This window comes from Gopherus flavomarginatus, chromosome 1 (assembly GCF_025201925.1).
Source record: "Gopherus flavomarginatus isolate rGopFla2 chromosome 1, rGopFla2.mat.asm, whole genome shotgun sequence".
In the NCBI taxonomy this organism is placed as follows: Eukaryota; Metazoa; Chordata; order Testudines; family Testudinidae; genus Gopherus; species Gopherus flavomarginatus.
In genome coordinates, this window is record NC_066617.1 from 177,118,129 (window position 1) to 177,141,720 (window position 23,592).

General features: G+C 39.3%; 1 protein-coding gene across 6 annotated transcripts in view; it reads left to right on the forward strand.

Moving 5' to 3' along the window:
* EPHA6 (EPH receptor A6) overlaps positions 1-23,592 on the forward strand; it is a 917,633-nt gene that overhangs the window by 17,035 nt on the left and 877,006 nt on the right. For all 6 annotated transcript variants that reach the window (XM_050957100.1, XM_050957118.1, XM_050957110.1 and 3 more), the window contains exon 2: positions 21,722-21,786. In XM_050957100.1, coding sequence (XP_050813057.1) covers positions 21,722-21,786 — 65 coding nt within the window. The remainder of the gene's footprint in view (positions 1-21,721; positions 21,787-23,592) is intronic.

Genomic DNA, 23,592 nt, shown 5'->3' on the forward strand with positions numbered 1-23,592 from the left:
TTTAAGAAACACAAAGATTTTTATTTTATTTGTATTGCTGTAAAATTATACAAAGTTTCATGAATAAAGCTGACAAAATATAAAGAAAGAGACTTTTCTTTTATAGGCAGTAAGACATAATGGCAATAGTAAGCAGATTGATAGAAAGAAGAGGAAAGGGTTAAGCCTATTGACTTCCTCTTAGAGTTTCTCTTAAATGAGCATTCTGATTTGCAATCTTTTATTTTTATTTAAAAAAAAAGCAAGAAAACCTACCATATGTGTGAACACCTGTATGTTTCATCATGATATAGCTGTGTGGATTTGTACAGCTTTGCAAGGTTCTGAGCCTAACAAAAATGCATATAAATGAATTGTTTAAAAAAATTAATTGTTTTTAATTAGAGCGCATGCGGGTGTCATATGATGGCTGGGCTCATGAAGTAGAGATGAAGTTCAGCTGTATCTGTGAAAAACTTAGCTCATTTCCCTGAGTGAGGGATAGGACAAATATGGCAATCGCATGCAGTGTCTTTGGGGCAGCATATTGTATTAAGTTTATGAAAGTGTTATATAATGCTGCAGGCCAGGGATTGTGTCCAACTCCAAGGTGAGGAAGGATTGTCACAGCTCCTCGAGGAACTAAGAACAGTGAGGAGTGGTTAATGTGAATCATCCAAGTTGTAAACACTACCAGAGAGGTACCTGGGGAGGTCTGCATATACTGATTCAAAGTGGATTTTCCAAAGATCAAAAAATAAAGAAAGGGCCTTTGTCATAGAAAGGCTGGGTTTAAACTCATTCAGGGCTTTCTTTCTGATCCAGCAAAGAGACAGGACCTTCTGTCTACGGGAAGCCTGAGCCCTTGCAAAATAGCTGGGAAGATTTTGGTCTAGTTGGGCCCTGTAAGACTGAGGGGTGATCCCTCGTAAGTTTTGAGCATATAGGAACTTTTCTTGTTTTTATATGGCTTGTCTGTGATGCTTTTATTTTAAAAATAAATGTGCTGGCTTAGAAAGAGCTGTGTGGTAACTTGTAATGGCTGTAGGGTGACCAGACAGCAAGTGTGAAAAATTGGGACAGGATGGGGGCAATAGGCACCTATATAAGACAAAGCCCCAAATATTGGGACTGTCCCTATAAAATAGAGACATCTGGTCACTCTAAATGGCTGGCAGTACACTGTTTATAGCCCTCAGAGAGAAAGCAATGCACAGGTGCTGGCCGTTAGGCAGACTGTGACAGAGAAGATGAGTAATGAATGAGGTCACCTGACTAATTCAGGTCAGGCTTAGGGATCCCAGATAGGGAATGTGAAGAGCTTGGGTGAAGTCTTCAACACCGTTGCTTGGTAGGACAGAGCCTGGGGAGCTGCAGCTGGCCTAAGGTAGCAGCTGCAGGTAAGAGCTGCAAGAGGCAAGCCTGGCTTCTGAAGGGAGTAAAGGGAGTGTATAACCCAACTCCAGAAGCAAGGGCTGAGGACTCCAGGTTCCCAGAGGGTGACACTGTTTGGGTTACAATCCAGCTCCAGGAAAGAGGACTGAGGTGGTAGAGATCATCATTTGGAGAGAGAGAGACATTGAACTGAAACTAGGTCTGGCAAGGAGGGCTGCCTTCTGATTAGAGAGAGAACTACTTGAACTGTGGAGTGCCGATGTGTGGCCTAAATAAATTGGACCTCCTCCAGAATATTTTAAGATAATATTGACTAGGTGGAGTCTTTGAGAAGACCTGAGAGTGAGGGAAACTGAGGCAGGGTGTTGTAGAGCCATGCCAGGCCACAAAGTGTGCTCTGGAGGCAGAGCCTCATTTATAGGGGAAAACAGTTTCAACTAGTTATTCCACTTTTATTATGCAAAACTGCTCTGGGTCACAAAATTCAGTTTTGCAGGACATTAGTGCATAATGTGTGCGGTGCCCTTGGGAGGGTTATATTACAGATCTGGGCAGTAATTCAGAAACATTTAATCTGTGTGTTTGTGAGGCAGGGAGAGGGGGTTCATGCTATGCTTCTTTGGGGTGGTATACTCTGAAGGGACAATAAGTTAGTCTCTTGACATCCTTCAGATTCAGGAGCATAAGTTAACACTGAAAGGGATGGTTTATCAATATCAAGGAACTGGCTGAACCTCATTAGAGATGGGAAGGCATTATTTGTATTTTATTGTAACATTTTGGTTTTTAAATATTTGCAGTTGTTTAACAGAAAAAGTTGGAACTATATCCTTAGAACATTTTTATCTTCAAATATCTTGTAGCTTCTTTCATCTTTCATGTTTGTCATTTCCCATTTACTCTGATATTAACAAAGTGTTATTAGAAAAATTTCCTCCCCTGTGTTTTTAATTGCATGCTTTACCCATGTGGTGCACGTGCTTGCACAGAGAATAGGAATGGTCTGGGATATCTAGTGTTTAAACAACCACACTTATCCTAACCATAACCAAAGTAGTTGACTCCACCACTTGGCAAACAAACATGCTAAAAGTCAAGTTCCCCAGAATGCAAATAAACATTTGGCTTCTAATTTGCCTAAATGTTTGTTTTACCCAATAGTCTTCACCAGTTCTAGTAACAGACTGCAGATAGGTTCTGTTCCACTTGTGGCAACTACGGTTGTAACTGCATCTGAAGATTACTACTTTGAGCCACAGAGAGAAGGTCCCTTAAAGAATCACTGCTTTCTTCCATCCTCCTTACATACTGTATGCTAAATGCTTCTAAGCAGCATCATGTTTGAAGAAAAGTTTCCCAGGTTAACTGAAGTTGCTCAGTTGTGTGACCTGATCTACTGAATCACAAAGTTGAAATAATTTCCTCCCCTCACCCCATATGTTGGTTTCATCTGGATATAACAGCCCATGGCTAATGTTATGTTGTACTAAATATGCCAAATGACACTTATACATAACTAGCAAAAGAAATTGTGACTCTTGATATTATAAAAACTTAGAAAATCTGTTGAGGTTGCAAAATATGTAAAAACTTCACCTTTAAGAGTTGTTCATTCTTAGTTCTTTAAGTCAGGTTATGGGAGTGGATGAGAGAAGGATACAGTGCATGTTCCTTCTCACATGGCAATCCATTTTGATGCTAAATTTAACATATTTGACCCAGATTTTCCCATCCTACCTTTAACTATGGAGGGGACATTATACTAGCTGGGGAGGGTATGCCTTGTATGTGGAAGAGTCCCTTCCAAATATATGCCAACTCAAGCTTTTATTGTGCATCCTTTTTTTTTTTTTTTTTTTCCTTCAAACCCCAACTTCTGGAGTCAGGCAATTACATGAAAATCTCAGCTTTCATTGCAAAAAAAAGTTTCTCTCTCTCTCTCATGGTTAAGAAGAAAAGCTTGAAAATATGAACCCTAAAGGCTAAAAACCCAGAAGCAATATTGCCAACCTCAAAAAATCATGAGTCAGACCCCAGAAAATTAGGTGGTTTATTATTTTTAAATTCCCGCTTCTCACCCCAGTTTGTGACAATTATAGTATTGTCCAGTCTCCTGAATCACAAAGCAAGGTGATTTTGGCCCCTACTGCAGGAGTTGTCACTGGAAGACCCCACTGAGATCAAATTACACAAATTTCTATATAAGGTGCCTATTGACCCAGAGCTTCCAGCTTCTCCTCAGATTCCAAAATTCTAACTAATTTGTCTTAGCCCCACATCTACCCATCCCCCAGTCTAGCAACAAACTATGCACCTCTCCCAAATCCACATTTGTCCATTGGCCCTCAGCATACCTCTCCTGCAACTCCAGAAGTTGTTCACCTACCACCACCATCCCTTACTAGGCCTGGCATTACGGCATCAGAAAGGAGAAGAGGTGAAGACAACGGACTGACCCATTTGCGCAAGAGGAGAAGAAGGTACAGAACCACAGAAGGAACAGAGAGGAAAGAATTGCTGGGCTCTTTCTGCACACTCTTCTCCTCTGTGAAAATAGGATCTGCTACTCCCTCTCCCGCTACTCAAAAATTCTGAGAGGAAGGGAAAGTACTCTTTTTTCCTAGAGCTTTGTTGATTTGGCTGCCCTTCCCCAGGAGGCAGTGAGGTTTAGAAGGCAACCAATCAGTTTTTTCTCCTGGGCAGGACTGAAAGTTGCTTTAGCAAGGATATAAAATCACACAATTCACAGTTAACTTGTGTAAATTGGCAACATGGCATCAGGATTTATTTAAAATGTTTATAAGTTCTAACTAGTCTCATGATTTTAGTCTCTCTCAAGCACTCCACCCAGATTGTAGCTGCCTCGTGCGGGGGGAGAGGGAGGGAGGGCTTATGTGATAGTGGGGGTTTTTTTTTGTTTTTTAAACGGGAGCTGTAATAACTCTTGGATGCAGCTTCTCTGGGAACTAGAAAGAGGATACGTCTTCCCTGTTTGGATCTGTGGACAGAGTCTTCTGCAGAGAGGGGGAGGAATAATACCACAGAGACATCAGATGGTTCCTCCGTGCTATGGAAGGTGTGCACGGTGAGGGTAAGACCTCTCTCATGTGGGTTTTTGGGGCACAATCTGACCCTTAATTTTTTTTATAAAAGACCTGACACAGTAGAACTGTCACTCTCTCTAATGTACCCTTGCCACACAAGTACTAGTATAATGTCCTGTAACTATACAGAAACATTTAATGCATATTAATAATTCTCCTAAATATTTTTTCACTCCATGTAATTCTGTACAGAAAAAAAGATGAGAAATGATACCCAACAAAGTGAGACTGCAGCTGATGTTTTATCTTAATGTAGTATAATTCATTGTCCGTTTTCCCCATGATTTGATATCTCTTGGTCATTAGAAAAATTGCTCAATACTGTCTATTTTTTGCTCTTAAATCAAATAAAGTAAGCAATTGAACAATATAAAAGAGGTAATCTACACTGCTATAAATTTGTAATTTACATGAATAACATTTTATTCCCCCTTCATCTGTTATAAATTATAAGATCTAAATCATTTATTTTGATTTGTGAGAGTACTAGAAATGCATGAATTACAGGCATCAAGAAAGCAAAATGGAATGCTGATGAAAGTATCTATCACTTTTAGTAGGAAAAAACAGTTAACTGACAGTGTTTAACAATTTGTTTTTACAGATGATGGGTCAGAGAACCATCTCCAGAATCTGATATTAATATTCATTAAATATTCTGAGAAGGGTTTTGAACAGTCAGGAAAATTAAACTCATGACCTGCTTTGATTCAGTTTCTCTTTTAGGAAGTGCTCATACTGAGGCAGTTGCTGTTATAAGAATTTAGGGGTCTCATATCTGACTAGTATGATAGACCCAGGCCAGTGGGTACAGCAGAGTAGCAGAAGGCAGATATACTGGCCACTGGATTAACAGTTTTCTGATCCCTGACTGACCAGAGCAGGGGCTGCTCCAGGCTAATGAGAACACCTGACTCCAATTAACCTGCAAAGAATCAGGTGAGGCCATTAAGGTAATGTGACCACCTGACTCTAATTATGGCTCCTCTGTTACTATAAAAGGGCTCACTCCAGTCAGGCAGGGCAGAGCTGGGAAGCCAGAGGGGAGAAAGTGTGGCTGAAGGGCTGGTTAATGAAGACACCCTCAAGTCTTTGGTAAGAGAGCCATAAGGTAAGGGAGAAGCAGGAGAGCTATGGGGAAGTGGCCCAGGGAAATGTAGAAACTCTGGCAGTGAAAGGTTGGCTGCCAACAGCTGCTACCATTAGGTTCCCTGGGCTGGAACCAGGAGTAGAGGATGGGCCCGGGTTCCCCCCTTACCCACCACTACAGGAGGGGAAGTCAGGCCTGTGTTAAGGACAGGAGGCTAAACTGTTCTGAAACAAACCCTTAGGGACAATAGAGACTGTGGGAGTTCTCTCACCAACCTCCTTGATGGCTTATGATGAAAAGGGCTCAGTAGACTGTAACCCTGGCCCTAGAGAGAGAAGTGTTATGGGGGGGGGGGTTGCAGTGAGCAACTGAGGCTAGCATATACCGCCTAGAAGCGGGGGACCCATGGGGACAAGGTTGGAGCTCTGCCACAGTAGTTATTCTGTTAACTTGAATTTCTCCTAACTTTTATTATCATAATAATCATACTTGCTTTAAGGTCCAACAAGAATCTAGTAAGTTTACCATTTTATCAATCAGGAAGATATTTGATTAGCTATAAAAGGAAAGAGAGATGCTTTTTGAAAATATTTTTTAGCTTGAGATAGGGTTTTTTATTCTATGGGTTTTTAGCATATTCTTTCTGTTTACCTCTGCATTTAACTAGGAATGACTTAACATTTTCTGTTCTACAAATATGCTGGTTTTACCCTTATTCCTTCCAGCTCATTCACTGACACATTTTCTTCCTTTTAATAAGTAATATATGAAAACAGAAAAACATTTGACCATAAACTGTTATGCTTACCAATGTAAATCTTGGGTTGCCTACATGTTAACTCTGTTGAGAATAATGGTGTTATTCCAGATTGACTCAATTATAACTGAAAATGCAATGTGCCCAGTTGTCTGGAAAGCATACAGTCCGCAGTGGCTGTTATCTGAAAGTGGGCTAGAAAAGAGTATTTCAGGTGTTGTGTGACAAATAATTTCATCCCCCAAATCACTGCAAATTTATACTGTAGACTCTAGAGGAAAAGAGAAATGTCAGATCTTGGTTGTTTCTCAATGCCAGTTCAGGGATGTGACTCCCACTATCTTTGCAGTAGGTTTCTCTGTCAAGTGTAAGGGGTCACCATGATTAAAACCAAGCAAAATAATCACAATTATTAACTATGGCCTTTTCTTGTAACTACAGGCCACCGTGAAAAACAGGCTGCATCCACACACTACCATGGAGCTACAAATGGCAGCAAAAGGCTTTGCTAGTGAGGAGGCAGTAGGAAATGTCTTTGGCAGCTCCTTCCTGTCACAGCCTTTCTCTGCAGTGGGATGCTGCACTGATAACAATAGCTCTGTAGACTTAGGTGGCACTGTTTGGGCATGTAGAAAGCCATGCAGGTTATATACTCTAAGGGTTCAGACATATAGCGCACTCTGCTCTACTTTCCTAAGCCATGCCTCCTCCTCGTGCTGCTGTTTATATCCCTGCTAGCTGGGTATGCAGTGCCTGCACTCTACATGCCACTAAGTGTAGACTGACTCTGGTTCTTTTATAATTAAATTAAGGGAAATAAAATAATAATGGTTACTTTAGATTTTCTATATGCATTTAAATATAAAACATTTGCAACTATACTCCTCAAAGAAGCTTGTCATCTCAAGTGCTTAAATAACAGCGAAGGTTTGAACCATACTGTTTTTGAATGCAAAACATTTTCCAACCATCAGTGGTTTTTTCTTAACATTGAAGGCTTTACAGTGCTTATAAAGGGAATTACTTTCAGTAAAAAAGTTCTTTAGCAACTTTGAGTTGGTTTAAATTTAATGCTTTTACTTGCAAGGGGGGTAGGGTAAAGGAAAGCTTAGTTTTATGGCTTCTGATAATCTCTCCTGCATCACTTTTTTAATTCTGAATTCCAGCATCAACCAACGTGCCACTGATCCATGCTCTCACTTATGCCCAAGCTCCTTAATCTGTTCTGTCCATCATCCATCCTTCCCCCACATGATAGCTGACCAATCAGTCTCCTGTCTCTGAATCCCACATCTTTCCCCAGCTTCCCAGTTAAAATCTCTGCTGCTCCTTCTACTCCTTACCCCCATGCTTTCATTAGACCCCAGTCCATCCTCTGACTTCTGCTGAGCATCCCCAGTTCACCCTCTGTCCACACACCTATTCAATCCATGATCACTGCCATCTGTCCATCTTCTGAGATCCCCAGGAGTCCCCTGTTCACCTTTTTCCCAACCCCAGTACCATGAATCAATTTTCTGTCCTTCATGGTAATTTTGTTCATTCCTGCCCTTCCACCCAATGATTTCTAGACAAATCTCTCCTCAATCCAACCCTCTTCCACTCGGCCTCTTCGATCAGTTTTTTTTTTGGGGGTGTCATCTACTTATCCTCTTAGGCCTATCAATTCACATTATGCCCTCACAAAATACATTCTCTGTGCTTGCTACAGCTCACCCACTTAATCCATCTTCTGCTCTATAGGCACCACCAATCAACTGATCCTTTAGACAACTCAATCAACTGGCTGTTTCTACAGCCACCGTTATTAACTGATTCTTCCCGAAGGCTACTTTTATTCTTGGGCATTACCTCTTCCTCACTGCCATAGCCAATTCACCTCATCCCTCTAGAAATCTCTGCTTCCCCCGAGCACTGCACTCCAGCCAGGGGACCCTCTGCCTCCCCCGACAACTGATCTTTGGGTATGTCTACACTATGAAATTAGGTTGATTTAATAGAAGTCGATTTTTTAGAAATCTATTTGATACAGTCAGTTGTGTGTGTCCCCACTAAGCGCATTAAGTCAGCAGTGTGCGTCCACAGTACCAAGGCTAGCGTCAACTTTCAGAATGTTGCACTGTGGTAGCTATCCCACAGTTTCCACAGTCTCCACCGCCGACTGGAATTCTGTGTTGAGCTCCGAATGCCTGATGGGGCAAAAACTTTGTTGCAAGTGGTTCTGGGTACATGTTATCAGGAAAGCAACGTGAACGCAACAGCAAAAAATCATTTCTTGCCTTTTTTCCTGGGTTACCCATGCAGACAACATATCATGGCAAGCATGGAGCCTGCTCAGCTCATTGTAACCATATGTCTCCTGGGTGCTGCTAGCAGACGCAGTACTGCAATGTTACACAGCAGCATCCCCTTGCCTTGCAGACAGTACAATGCGACTGCTAGCCATTGTCATCGTCCCATGGGTGCTTCTGGCCGACCTCAGGTTAGGCGGGGGCGCCTGAACAGACATGGGTGCTCTTGACTGGCCTTAGTGAGGTCGGTCAGGGCGCCTGGACAAAAATGGGAATGACTCCAGGTCATTCTCTTCTTTAAGTTTTGTCTAATGGAGGTTCAGTCCTGCCTGGAATTTCATGCAAGCTGGAGGCTTCTGCCTCAGGCTGCTCTCTCAGTCAGCAGCACTGTGCGGTCGTGCCTACCCCTTGCTCCCATGGCTCATGAAGCCTGGACAGTAGTAAGGAGCAGTTCAACTGTAGGCTAAGCAAGTGCATAACGGTGGTAGAATGTGCCTTTGGATGTTTAAAAGCTCGCTGGCACAGTTTACTGACTCAGTTAGACCTCAGCAAAACCAATATTCTCATCATTATTACTGCTTGCTGTGCGCACCACAATCTCTGTGAGAGTAAGGGGGAGATATTTATGGTGGGATGGGAGGTTGAGGCAAATTGCCTGGCCGCTGATTATGCACAGCCAGACACCAGGGCAGTTAGAAGAGCACAGAGGGTGTGCTGTGCATCAGAGAACCTTTGAAAACCAGTTTCATTACTGCCCAGGTTACAGTGTGACGGTTCTGTTTCTCCTTGATGAAAACCTGCCCCCTTGGTTCACTCTACTTCCCTGTAAGCCAACTGCCCTCCCCTCCCTGCTTTGATCTCCACTTGCAGAGGCAATAAAGTTGTTGTTTCAAATTCATGCGTTCTTTATTAATTCATCACACAAATGGGGAGATAACTGCCAAGGTAGCCCGGAAGTGGTGGAAGAGGAGGGAAGCACACAGGTAGTTGTAGGGGCACCCCCTAGAATGGCATGCAGCTCATCATAGAAGCAGCACATCTGGGGCTCTGACCCGGAGTGTCCGTTTGCCTCTCTGGTTCTTTGGTAGGCTTCAGGTGGCACTGCTGCGGATCCCTGTTATAACCTCTGTCGTTCATGCTCTTGGAGATTTTTTTCCAAATATTCTGGCATTTTGTCTTTTGGTATGGAGTTTGGATAGCATGGATTCGTCTCCCCATACAGCAGTCAGATGCAGTACCTCCTGTTCAGTCCACGTTGGAGCTCTTTTGCGATTCTGGGATTCCATGGTCACCTGTGCTTATCAGAACTAGGGGTCACCAAATGAAATTAATAGGCTGAAGGTTTAAAACAAACAAAGGGAAGTATTTCTTCATACAACACAGTCAACCTGTGGAATTGTTTGCCAGAGGATGTTGTGAAGGTGAAGACTATAACAGGGTTCAAAAAAGAACTAGATAAATTCATGGAGGATAGGTCCATCAATGGCTATTAGCCAGGATGAGCAGGGATGGTGTTCCTCGCCTCTGTTTGCAGAAGCTGGGAATGAGCAACAGAGAATGGATCACTTGATGATTACCTGTTCATTCCCTTTGGAGCACCTGACATTGGCCACTGTTGGAAGACAGGATACTAAGCTTGATGGACCTTTTGGTCTGACCAGTATGGCCATTTTTATGTCCTTAAACTTCACACATGCATTTTATTAAAAATGGTTATATAGTTCCCTTTTTACAAGGGATGTTCCTACATGCGGTTTCATACCTCTCAACTTGCCCAGGGCCAAATGTGGGAAACAATGCGTGACACTGACCCATGTGAGACAATAAAATCTATTGGTTTGGGAAACTTAAAAGGTGGTGAGATTTATATCTTTAGTGTAAGTAACTCATGCTTTATTTCTGCTATAACTTTCAATAATACTGGAAACCTATTTCTATGGTGATGAATAAAATGAGTGAAGTCATTCAAAATAAGGAAAACTTAAGAAGATGTATTTATAGTTTATAGAAGCAATAATTTTCTTGAGGGAGAAGTGTAAGATGTTTCTTATTTGTCATATTAAAAGTACTTTTTTCCTTTTTGACTTCCAAAATGTTGAAATAAAGGGTATACTTTGGAAGTCAAAGCTGAGGTAGCAGTAATTATTCATACTCTATTATGTCATAGAGAAATTGGCTACTCCTTTCACAACTTTTTCTTGTTGAAATGCAATATTTACCCGTCTCTAAATTCCTTCTGATATCTTAAGCATTTCCTTTGCACCTCATTCTTTGATTGGAGTCTATAATATAATTGCTATAATATTCGTTCTCTCATCTAAGAAAGTACTTAATTGGTACAATTGAAGGGCTATTTATCCCCTCCCTCATTTCTCAGATAACTTGCTAGGCAGAACAGCAAAAAAAAAAATTGTCCCTGCAAACAGAGTAATACAAAATTCTTAATTCTAATTGCTAACATAGTGATAAAAATCTAAATGTTTCAAAGTCCTCAGCTAATAGTGTTGATGCAGTATTATACAGTCTATTTTTGGCATTATCTTTTAAAGTTCCTCAGCACTGCTCCAGCAATCCTCAGTGACATTCCCCTTGCATCACTGAGTTATGTAAGAGGTACTTAAGTCTGAAGTGGTCCTTTTTGAAGCCCTGTTTTGAACTAAGTAAGTAAGTCAAACCACTACTATTGCATTTCCAAAAGTAATCATGCAATATTTTTGCTTCATTTTCCCTACATAATCACCATGTCCCAGACACATTAATTACAGGTAAATGGAAGTCTGAGAAATGCCTTTCCAGCCTATGTGTTACAAGAGACTCCTTGCTACAAAAGTTTATTTTCAGTTATCTTAGAAATACTCTTCTACAAATCTTATAAGTAAGTAGTGTAAAAATGATCCTTACTAAAACAAGTACTCGCATGTATAACTATTTCTTCTGTTTGTTTGTTTTCTACTGGACATTAAGGAGCAATGGAGTAAGATATGAGAGATTGAAAATGCCTCTTCATATCAGCACCCTCACATTTCCCCTCAAATAAATAAGTGTAGTAAAGTAGTATGGGGAAATTGGGTCTATTAAATGCTTTGTATCAGATTTCACATCAGTAGAAAGAGCTTTTTCTTTTATTGGAATATTTAGTTACAATAATAGGAAAAAATAATTATACATAAGTAATCTGGTATTTACTGAACAGACTAGATATAATAGTGGGCAGACTATATGAACTATGAAATTCTCAGGTCTCTAATATTCTTCAGTTAACAATGGACTCTTAGTCTTTTCAAAGTTAGCTCCCTGTATATGTCTTTACATTATATCATTCAAAGCTAAAGCTCGCACTCTGCGTATGTTAGCATTGTGTACTTCATGCTGTCCAGTTCTGCAAGGCAATTTGGGGTTTTGGTAAGAGCATCAAAATAGTATCTTCCACAAATAACATAACTGTCATTTATTAATGTTGGAAGCATTGCAAATCTGATTGTCTATATAAACAATTTTAGCCCTTATGCTGACATTACATGGTACATAAAGAGAATGAGAATTTCAAAGCTACCAATTATTAGCATGTACTTCAGTTTGACAGCCTGACCCTGCACCTATAAAATGTACATGCTGTGAAGGCTTGATGCTTGACACTGTAAATTATAAATAAAGAGTTAGCAGAAAGTGACAGACTGGCTCAGTGAATGAGGATTACAAAGCTGAGAAACATTAAATTGACTAGCTAGGTGGATATTTCCCAAAATGAGTTAGGAAATATTTAATTGTTATGAGAATAAGACTAGTCTTTTTCTGGATCTAGCTGTCATGAGTGAGCAACTCTCATAGCTGTTTCAATTGCATTTGTTTTTGGTGGGCTCCTAATGCTCTGCATTAAAAATATTAAACTAAGCATTTTACATAGCTGATTTTCTTAACGTTTGCCTCAAATGGTCTGAGGTCTGTTACATATCACATTTGCCTTTATTTTTTCCTTCATCTTCATTCCCTGTAACTTATTCTCTTGTCTTTACATAATTTGTTTTTAAAATATGGAAATGAGACAAAACATTCTTAGTCTTATCAAAGACTTCTCTCTTTAAAGCAGATATCTGCTTTAAATCAGAGAGAAGCCATGTGAGGTAAAATGACTTTATTTTCCTCACTACACTGGTAGCTTTGAAAACCACACTTGCTTCTCCCCGTAGATGTTTGTTGCCTGCTGACTTGTACATGCTGCTGACAGCAGTATGAATGCTTGCCAGCCAGCTTTAACTCCTCAAGCAAGCAGGAAAAATATATATTTTGATTGTATTCCTCTTCTCCCATCCTTCATATGTTGCTTGGTTTTTCCCTGAAGTGCTAAGACAACATGTCCTTGTATAAGATGACACACAACATAGCACAACAGGGCCCTGACTCTGGGTATGGTTGTAATTAATACCCTTTCACTTTCCAAGAGGTATACTAGTATTTCCTGGTTCATTCATACATCTCCTGGGTGACTTCTGAGTGGTAGCTCCAATTCTACACAGTGTCACTGTGGGTACACTGTCTTTGCCCCTTGTGCACCAGTTCATCCAAACGTTTTTGAAGGCTCTATTTTTAACTGCTGGAGGCAATGTGATAAAGCACTAAAATGAGCATCAGGAAACCTGGGTTCTAATCACAGCTCTGCCACAATGGGTTATGCAACCTTGGGCAAGTCACTTCACATCTATACCTCAGATTCGCTGCTTGTAAAGCAGGGACAAATTATATTGTACATTAACATCAAAGGCCTACAATTTTCAGGCATAATTTTTTTATTTACTTATGGTACTAGATTAATTTTGCTACTTAAACTGGTTTATAGACTGAAAAATGAGTATTTTTTATTCATTATATCTTTGACTACATAAAATTGAAAAGGTCAGTACCCCATTGCACTCTGCATGAGCGCCACTGTGACATGATGCACAGTTCTGTCTTGTGTGTCCCAAAAGGACTACTGGTAGGCATTCTGGCCACTTAGAGCTACTTGTAGTGCAAAGAGCAGGCCTGTTGCTGTTGAATCTTCATGGGTTGGAGCATACGGATAGTAACCCAGATCTCAAGGCCAGCACTCAACAGAGTTCAGAGTCATATCTTTGCCAACTTCCTTCCCTGTTGAGGTTATTGTGACATCTTGGGGCTGTGAATAGTAAGAGATGTTCCTGCATTCCCATGTGGCAGTTATGTGGGTTATGCAAATGGGGACAGATGTTTTTTACACTCCAAAAAACTAGCTAAATAGTATTAATTCGCCTTCATATACACTGGCAATAAATGGAGGCTATAAGAGGTCAGTTGAAATGGACTTAAAATCTATTTGCTACAATAAAAGCAATCTGTGTGGGTACCAAAGAGACCAGTGTAAGAGGATAAATATTGAAATGAGCTATGATGGTGCAAATAGTTCAGAGGGATAAGTGTAAACAGACCTGAAGAGCTGCCTACAGCTACTGATCAGTTACTATAACATTGAGAGTATCAGAGGAGTAGCCGTGTTAGTCTGGATCTGTAAAGAGCAACAGAGAGTCCTATGGCACCTTATAGACTAACAGATGTATTGGAGCATAAGCTTTCGTGGGTGAATACCCACTTCGTCAGGCACATGTGGGTAACATTGAGAGTACAGGTTACCTACTAATAGCATGGAGACCTCTTGATTGCAACTCAGCTCAATGTGCATGAAGTGCTCATGACCATTTGCTCATTCTTGAATGGGGACACTCTGACAGACCCCTGCAGTCATGCATATGGTCATGGCAACAGCCACCTGTGTGGCACCAATTCACACCCTCCTGGAACCCCCTGGAGAGCCCTCTTTGGGGTTATGTGCAAAAAGGAGAGAGCAAGCCACTGGGCTATTCACTGCCTCCTTCTGTAATCCCTATAAGGAATTTGGTGGGAAGTTATCTGAAGCACTCTCTTGAGTAGGGAAGATCCCCTAGAAACCAAGGGGAGATGAGGCAACCACTTTGGAAGTGTCAGTCAATAAATGTAACTAATTCAGATTCTTTTGCTTGGCTTTTAATTAAAGGAAGAACACAGGAATACACACTCTGAAAAACATTAAACACATTTTAGCTGTTTATATTAAAGTTTAATATTGTTTGGTTTCTCAATTATATTTCTGTCAGAACTAAAATGGTTTTAAAAATTAGTCATGTCATGTTAATTTTTATTCAAATGGCTTTAATGTTTGAAATATTATAATACAAATATGAATGGAGAGGACACAAAGTTAATATCAACTGGAAGAATGTTAAATCTGACTACTGGTGACACAGCAACATGTCCCAATCTCCTACACTTTTTGGCCAGAAGACGCCATCATGATAATCTACTCTGGCCTCCTGCATATTACAGGTCACAAACTTCACCCACTAACTCCTGTAATGGACCCATAATCTCTAGCTGAGATATTGAATCCTCATATCTTGATTTAAAGACTTAAAGTTACAAAGAATCCACAACTTAATCTAGTTTAAACTGGCAAGTGACCCATGCTGCAAAAGAAGGCATAACTCCCAGGGTCTCTGCCTATCTGACCAAAGGAACATTCCTTCCCAAACCCAAACTGGATTGGATTGAGTTCAAAGACAGTGAATATTTTTATCCTTACAAATTTATTGGAAAAACTTTGTCCATAATTCACTTGTTTGTAATTTTCCTAATAGAAGTGCACTCAAATTTATGAACTACCCTGACAATTCAGGTACTCGTATTCACTTTACAAAAATCTGTCCAGTAGCCCATTGTTGAAATGAACATACCAGTGATTAGCAAGTCAACTAGAGTTGGTGAGAACCAATTTTTTTCTGCAGGGAACATGGCTTCATTACAATGATTTTGAACTCCATGTTCATATCAGATTTAGCTATTGACCTCATTAAATCACTTGCAGGAAACCAGAAGTTTTGAAAAATACAACTCATAAGACACAGACTGTTTTGTGGTATTATTTTCTGGGCTTGTGATCTATATTAGATTAACAGAAATCCACACAGCACTATGAAGGTCACAAAGGAATATCATAGCTATTCACTCAGTTTTTGTTACTAAGACAAAACACTGTTTCAGGGAACATATTTTCTCATCTAAACTTAATTTCCTGAATAGCCTACTAAAGGATAACCATTTACTTCTACCGGATAAGGGAATTACTCTTTTAGCTCAAATGATAGTCCTGTGCTGTCTGGCTGAGGTTTCTATCTTCAGATCCTGTTGGTATCCAATCTGGGTGCTTGTTACATGATTAGGAATTGGTCTCTTTGTGTTCATGTACTAGATATTCCCAGACCAACTCCCCCATCTTCTGGTATGCAGCAATTTAGCTACATCCCATGTGAGGCCTAATGCCCCACATCCCATGTGAGGCCTAATGCCCATAATGTCATATGCCAGGCCCAGCAAGACTTTATTCTCCCACTTTATTTTTCCTCCTTTATACCCCCAGGGAAAGCTTGAAAATGCAGATGCAATCCACAAGTTAACAGGCTGATTGTCTCTGTGTTAATATGATTTTTTGCAATCCTCTTTTACTCTTTTGTTATGCTTATGAATTAGTCTTTTGGAAAAGCAGGCAGTAATTTGTGATTCTTGAAAACATGATGTGTACTGGTTTCCTCTGGCAAAAGCTTTCACAGTAATAAAAATTATAGATTAAAAAACTAACTCTTTGGTAAGCTTATTGTAAATATTAACCCAAAAAGAATTCAGTGCAAGTTTATTATCAAAGATTTTTGCGTAGCAAGTACACTTTCAAAGCATACTTACGTTTCTTTGGCCCATATGAATGTACAGAGATGACACCCAAGGTGTGTTGGCATCACATGAAATCAAATACAAAAACTGCATGGTTGGCAAGCTCCTAATTTCTTTAAACTGACTGGTATTGTATGTTGATGATCAAATTATCAGTAGTTTCCCTATCTTTGGAATATTTGCATGAATTTGAGCATTAAACAGCTTAAACTCTGATTTTGGAAAAAGATGTGCGCTGGGTAAAAGTTATGCTGGTACAGTAGGTGTCACATAGGTACAGCTGCTCCCACTTGAGCCTCTTCATAAAGGCAGCCACCAGTAGCATGGCCATATGGACAGGCTCCTGAAGCTGGGAAAGAAGATTTTTAAAATTATAGATGGGTGCATCAGATAGAGCAGGAATATTAATATCATAGGCTCATTGGGTTTATGTAACTAACACCCAGGTAAATGTCTATACTAGCCCACTGTGCAGAGTAGCTTCCTAGGAGATGGATGGGCTGTTTTGGAACTCCAGCTCTCTTGAGGGAGAGGGAAACTGTTCTGAACGCTCACCTTTATATTTAAAGGTTAAATATATTGGTCTAAGTCAGGCTCAGGTGCAATTCTACTTAGATCACTAAGGCTATCTCAAGCATGAATTCTGTCCAGTATGCTTCTCAGAGTTGAGACAACAGTAGACTTCTCTTTACTAAACAAAACAAAAAGCCATTGAGGTGTCTATACTTCATCTTTAAAACTGACTCTTTCTGATTTAAAAAAAAATCCTTTGTATATGCTATTTTTATTTAACAAATACACTTTTTAAATACATTATAAAAATAAGCTACAAAGTAGCGATTAGAACATAATAGACTTTTATTTATGCCAGGGCTGCCCCTTCCTGAAAATCATAAACCCATCCAAATTCTTGACCTTCAACACTTGGAGCTTCAATTTTGCAGGATATTTTAAAAGGTGAAAGTCTTAAATTGTAGTACTTCAAATGGGCCCTGATCCAACAATTGCATGGGTACCCTGGCAGCAAAGAAAATTTAAAGTGATTTGGCCAGAGGGATGAGTGAAGAGAAGATGCAACCCCCTATATGATCATAGCAACCATGAGCAGGTGGGACTAGAAAAATACATGATCTAGAAATGCAAGTTTCAACACCACACAACATCCAAAAAAACAGACTTTTTGAACAACCAGTCACTGAAATCATTGCCACAGATACCACATTTTGGGGGTGGGGGAGGAAGGGGCAGCGGGAAACAGTGATAAGGGAACTGCAAAGCACAGAAATTGAAGAAGCAGAATAGTGACTTATTTCCAAAAGGGGAAAGAGAACCAGGAGGAGCTCAACCCAGCCAGAAGTGTGGAATTGTTATCTGATACTTAACGAGTCTACTACTAAGGAACTTCTCTGAGTGAAGAGGACAGAAAGCTACTGGCAAGGGTGGCTCCAGGCCCCAGCACACCATGCACATGCTTGGGGCGGCAAGCCACGGGGGGCACTCTGCTGGTCGCCACGAGGGCAGCAGGCAGGCTGCCTCCAGCAGCATGCATGCGGAGGGTCCATTGGTCCTGCAGCTTCAGCGGACCTCCTGCAGGCAAACTGACAGAGGCAGCCTGCCTGCCCTGCTTGGGGTGGTTTCTCTAGAGCCGCCCCTGGCTACAGGGAACATATTCAGTGGGTGTCTTTGTGATACAAACCATGCAGCCGGGGAGAGATTCTTCAGCCACCCTGAGAAAGTAAATACTTGTCATTTGGTAAATCTATTTTAAGATAAGTGGACAACAATTCGGTAAGGGACATAACGCAATGCTGTTGTCCTTATGTTCTCATGGAGCAAAAATGCAACATGTAACTGGAAGATTGGATGGAATTATGAAGTTTTCTGATAAATTCGACTGCTGATACCTATTTGGGACAAGTGACCTGGAACTACACAGGTTATAGAAGACTTCAGTAATCTTGAAAGGGAGCTGAAGAAGAGGAAAGTCCAAATGATTTCTTAGTGATTCTTCAGGTCCCACAAGTAAGAGAAAATAAAAGACAGTAAATACTGGAGGTGAACCATTGGCTGTGTGACTGGTATGAAACTGAAGGCTTTGGTTTGGGGAAAACCAAGACATATTCCAGTAGGATAGATGATGGCACATGTATCTCAGGCTAAGGGCGAATATTCTAATTTTAAGGTTAACCAGAGTAGCCATGAGGGCATTAAACCTCAAAATAGATATGTGCTATGAGGTAAATGAAGTACAAACTCAAAATTGGTGTCATGAACAGAGTCTACTTGTGTGGAAAGAAAATATAAGAAATTTTTCAGTTTCCTCTATACCAGTGCTAGGAGTCTGAGTAACAAGCAAGAAGGATTGAAAATTTTCATTAAAGATGTAATTGGCATTACTGAAACCTGGTGAGATGACCTGCATGATTGAAATTAAAATCATTGGTTATGTAACCTGTTTAGAGTTGGTAAAAGATTATGAGACACTCTACATTAAATACACCATTATCAGTAATTCAGAACCAGAGGATTTTGAATGCATATGGATCAATGTGCTAACTAACACAGTCCAGGAAGAGGGTACTGATAGGTGTTTGTAACAAACAACCAAACCAGAGAACAGGATGAGTTACTCCTTAAGTACCTGCCTGGAATGTATGGAAAGAAAAAATATATTATGGGGGACTTCCACTGCCAAGACCCATGCTGGAGATCTCATGCAGCTGATAGTAGGTAAAGTACTGCCCCCAGTACAATGAAAATCTATTTTGGACCTCATGACTGGCTGAAAATGAATTCATTGGTGGACTGGAAGTTGGTGGTTACCTATGGACCAGTGATCATAATCTGACTGCATTTGATACAGGCAAACAAAGGAAAAGGTTTAATTTGTCAAAGTTAAGGAAAACTGAGCGAAATTGAGTTAGAAAAAAAATTAGACAAATAGGTAAATGTGCGTTCTCTTCCCACTCCTTCTTTGCATAGATCCTAGCCCTTCAGAGGGCCTTCCTGGCAGACAGTGCCACAAAAGTTTCCACTTGGGAAGCAGATGGCAAAATGGACCATCCACATGTTTAGTGATATTGGGGATAAGCTAATGGACTGCTAAGGGTTAAATACTCTGACATCATCATATAGGGAAAATAACTAAAACATTAAGTTTGACTTACCAATACCTCTACAGCTTTTTGTATTTGTAATTGGTAATTTTTTCAAAAAAAACTTTTCAGTGTTTGTTTATATCCTAGTTTTGTTTTTTCTTTATTTTACTATACTAGTGATAGTCTAGTACTGTTGTCTACTACATGTTTATATTTTTTCCTTTTCTGTTTGACAATTTTTTTTCCTGACTTTGTTGGTCCTTTTTCACTGATGATATATAAAGTTAACGCCGATTTTGTGTGTATGTAACTCTCGCTAGTAGTTTTGAGCCTCATCCAATTCTTTTTGAATTCACTGAGTGATGGTTTGGGACCTTTCTAGAGCCTCTGAGGGATTACTATTTAATTAGTACTGCAGGTTCTGCTGCGGGAGCTCACACCTTATTTAGTTTGTGCCCATGACAGAAAGTTGTGTGGTTTTGGTGGGGTGGGGATTGGGTTTTTTTTGTTAATCAGAACTCAATTGTGTGATGGTGATTATTGTAAAAACAAATGTATCTTTCTTACAAAGATGTAAATCTAAATTTTATTATCATTTCAATGATGAATATACTCTAGTTTTGAAAAGTTAATACTCATTACATGTATAGCTTTGTTTTATCCCAGAAACCATTACTCAAGAAAGCAGTTCAAACTCAAGGGTATTGTCCAGCTGAAGTAAAGGTTACTCCCTCTTGCTGACTCTTTGTATCTGCTTAGTCTGTGAGCTGCTTGAGGTAGGGACTGTCCCTTTAGAACAGCTGGAAAATCATGAGAACCATGGATTTGTTACCACAAGCAAATAAGACATGAGTGGTGCATAGTTCATTTCCTGGCTAGCTGTTCAGAGGTGTGAACTTCATCTGCTCTGAACCATGGGTGTAGCAACAAGAGTAACTCTTACCTTCTTGTGTGATGGAAGTAATACAAACCCGATATTACCAGGACTATATCCTATAAGTACCTCAACTTTGATCTTGCTGTTGAAAAGTAAAATGGTACTTGTGAAAGAGCTAGGTTGGCTGTTCACTATATCTGTGTGTGTGTGTGAGAGAGAGAGAACTGTAGGATGCAACTTAAAAAATATTCTTCTGAGAAACCTGGTTGATACTTGTGTTTTTTTTTTTTTAAAAAAACATAACTGGGGAAATAGAATTAACCATGCTAGTCAACAGTGAACTTTATATCTTGGGCTTAGCTTATGATTCTGATATGGGACCATAAGGTCAAACATAACTGTTAGATTAGTACAGGTGCAGTCCGGCACATCACAAGATACTGAATTTACCGACAGTTTTACAAGTTCTGAATTGTGTGTGGTATGGTTTTTGCATAATTAAGACAGGAAAGAAACCCAGTTTGCTATGCTTTTTTATTTGAATACACACAAACCCAAACATCTTTTAGAAAAGAATGGTTTTTATTACCTTTGTCAGTTAATGATATCCAAACCCCTTGTCTTATAATAAAAATTATACATGAAAATTGCAAACGATTCACAATATACAACATTTTAGAAATGATTGTATCGTTTGGCACTTAATCCAAATAGACTAGCAAAACTAATTATAGTCAGAATTTCTAGTTGGTGGTTGGTTGTTTGTTCTACAGATTCAGTTACAAATGATGACATGTAGAATGGAGATAATGAACTTTATAAAGTGCTTTTGAGATGTACCAATGAAAAGTGCTATGTTAGAGCTAAATGGTGGTATTATTTCTTAGCATTTTACCCCAATTACATTCCACTTTAAAATGTGGAAATGACATAAACTCTGCTTTTCTTCATTTTTAAAGTTCACAAAACTTGAATCCAGAAACATATTTGAATGAAAACTTTCCCAAATTTCCAGGTGGGATTAGAGTCTGGAACTGGGTTTCCTCATTCAGGCATATCTGGTTATAACCGCTGGAAACCACAATGGAGTAATACTCTTTTAAATTACACTGTAGGAAAAGACTGAATTTTCATATAATTAGTTATATCTTCAGAAATTTAACTATGAAAGGTAAACACAAAGCTAAAATTCTACTAGTAGTTACAGCCAAGCAACCACATTGACATCAGTGGGATTAAACTAGTGTTGTACAGGTAGAATTAGCCAATTTAATGCAGGCCTGGTATTTAAATTATAGTACTCTATTTCTATGTCTAGAACAAATAAATATCTAAAATATACACATATTTTTATTTCTAGTGGTGTTGCTTGATACTACAGCTGCAATTGGAGAACTAGGATGGAAAACCTATCCTTTAAATGGGGTAAGTCAAGTTCTTGTTTTGCTTTTGTTGTCCTTATTTATTCAGCACTCTGGCATTTCAACAATAGAATGGACTAGTTCTGCTAACTGGATACTTTCCTGAAGTATGTACTAATGGAAAAGATTTTAGGATAGTGAACGAAAGAATCTGAATTGTAGTTAACACTAAGAGTCCCAAGTAAATGTGCACATATTACAGTACCATCAGCTGCTATAGGTAATGGTCTGTCAGGATTTCTCATAAGTCTGTATTTGGAGGTTTGTAATTCAGTTATGAATATATTTTCTGTTTTTAAATCAGGACCAAGCTTTCTTTAAATTTCATAGAAAAAATAATTTACCCATTTGTTACAGTAGTTTGAAACAATTTATTTGATGAAAGTGGCATTTTTGATTCCACTGTCTGATAGCATGATTCCAAATGTTAATTCTGAAAGCCTATTAAAATATTGTAAAAGAGTGAAAACAAAGCTATCCAAGTTTAGAAAATTTATATATTTATGTGAAGTGGCTTTTTCCTATATGACATTATCTAGGATACTGAACTTTTGATTAAAAATGTTTTACACAATTGCATGGTATTGTTAATATAGATAGACATGACAAGAGACGCAGGGTGCTTTGTAGGGCACAAGGCCTCAGAACTTTGCAGATGGCTGGCATGCTTGGAGACAATGTGGCCAGACTGGGAGGGGAAAGAAGGGTGTGCTTTTTTTAGTGTAACCACCTGAGAAATATTGGAGGCTGAACTTCAAATGGTGTATTGTTCTTTCCACCTGTCCAATATTCTTAACAGCACATCTGTCATTTTTCAGTTTTTCTTTTAATTAAGAAACAGTATACTGAAGCAATTAAGTCCTTTTTCTATGTTGGGTCCTTATCCTAAGGATGCCCTAAGTTTAGCTATCTCTTGCCTTGTGTGCCATTTTTTTTTCATATTAGGTGGTATTATCTTTTAATTGCTGTATATGATGCATGTGCTATGTTGACTTCTGAAACGGAGATATAGAGCACCGATGTTTTGTATGCAGGCTCAAGTCTTTTGTTTAATTCTTTGTGGGGTTTTCTTTTTTGCAACACATTCTAGAAGGAAATAAAGTTGTCCATCCTCAGCACCTTAATAATCTGCTCTTTAAAAGTGCTGCTGGTGTCTGCCCTCAGGGACTCCAAGCAATGTAACATTTCTTATTCTCAGCCTGTTTTCAAAATAATGGATTACATTTTTCAGGCTTTTCCAGTCCTTTGTATTCTTAGACAAGATTCTTAGTCTGTTAATACATATCTCAGTATTGTACACTTTGTTTGCAGTCTCATATAGCCTGAATCCTAAATTCTGAAGGTTTTCTTTGGAAATTATGGACAAAATAAATAGGCTCAGATCCTGATAAGAAAGCTACAATATGAGCCAAATACCTTTTTTAATTCAGTCAAATGATGAGTCCCATTAAAGTCAACAGGATTACTTCTGTGCATAAGACAAGCAAGATCTGATACCATTTCCTTTAAATAGCAATGGGTTTTTCATATGCATTCTTGAAAGCTTCAATTGTTCCAACAACAATATATCTAAAATACAAGCAGGAAGAAACAACAAAGATGACTTACACAATAACCATCAGAAAATGTCTGTTTTGGCTGCTCATGTAAGTCCCCTTCCCACTCTCAATTTTGTAGCTCATTTTTTAATTCACAGAGGAATTGCTTCTATGTCAGTCTTAGGAATTGGCAGTATTTCTCTGATACAAAGAGTTTACATATGAATTAATTGAAAATATTTGGGGTTCACATTATTTTTAAGATGTGCTAT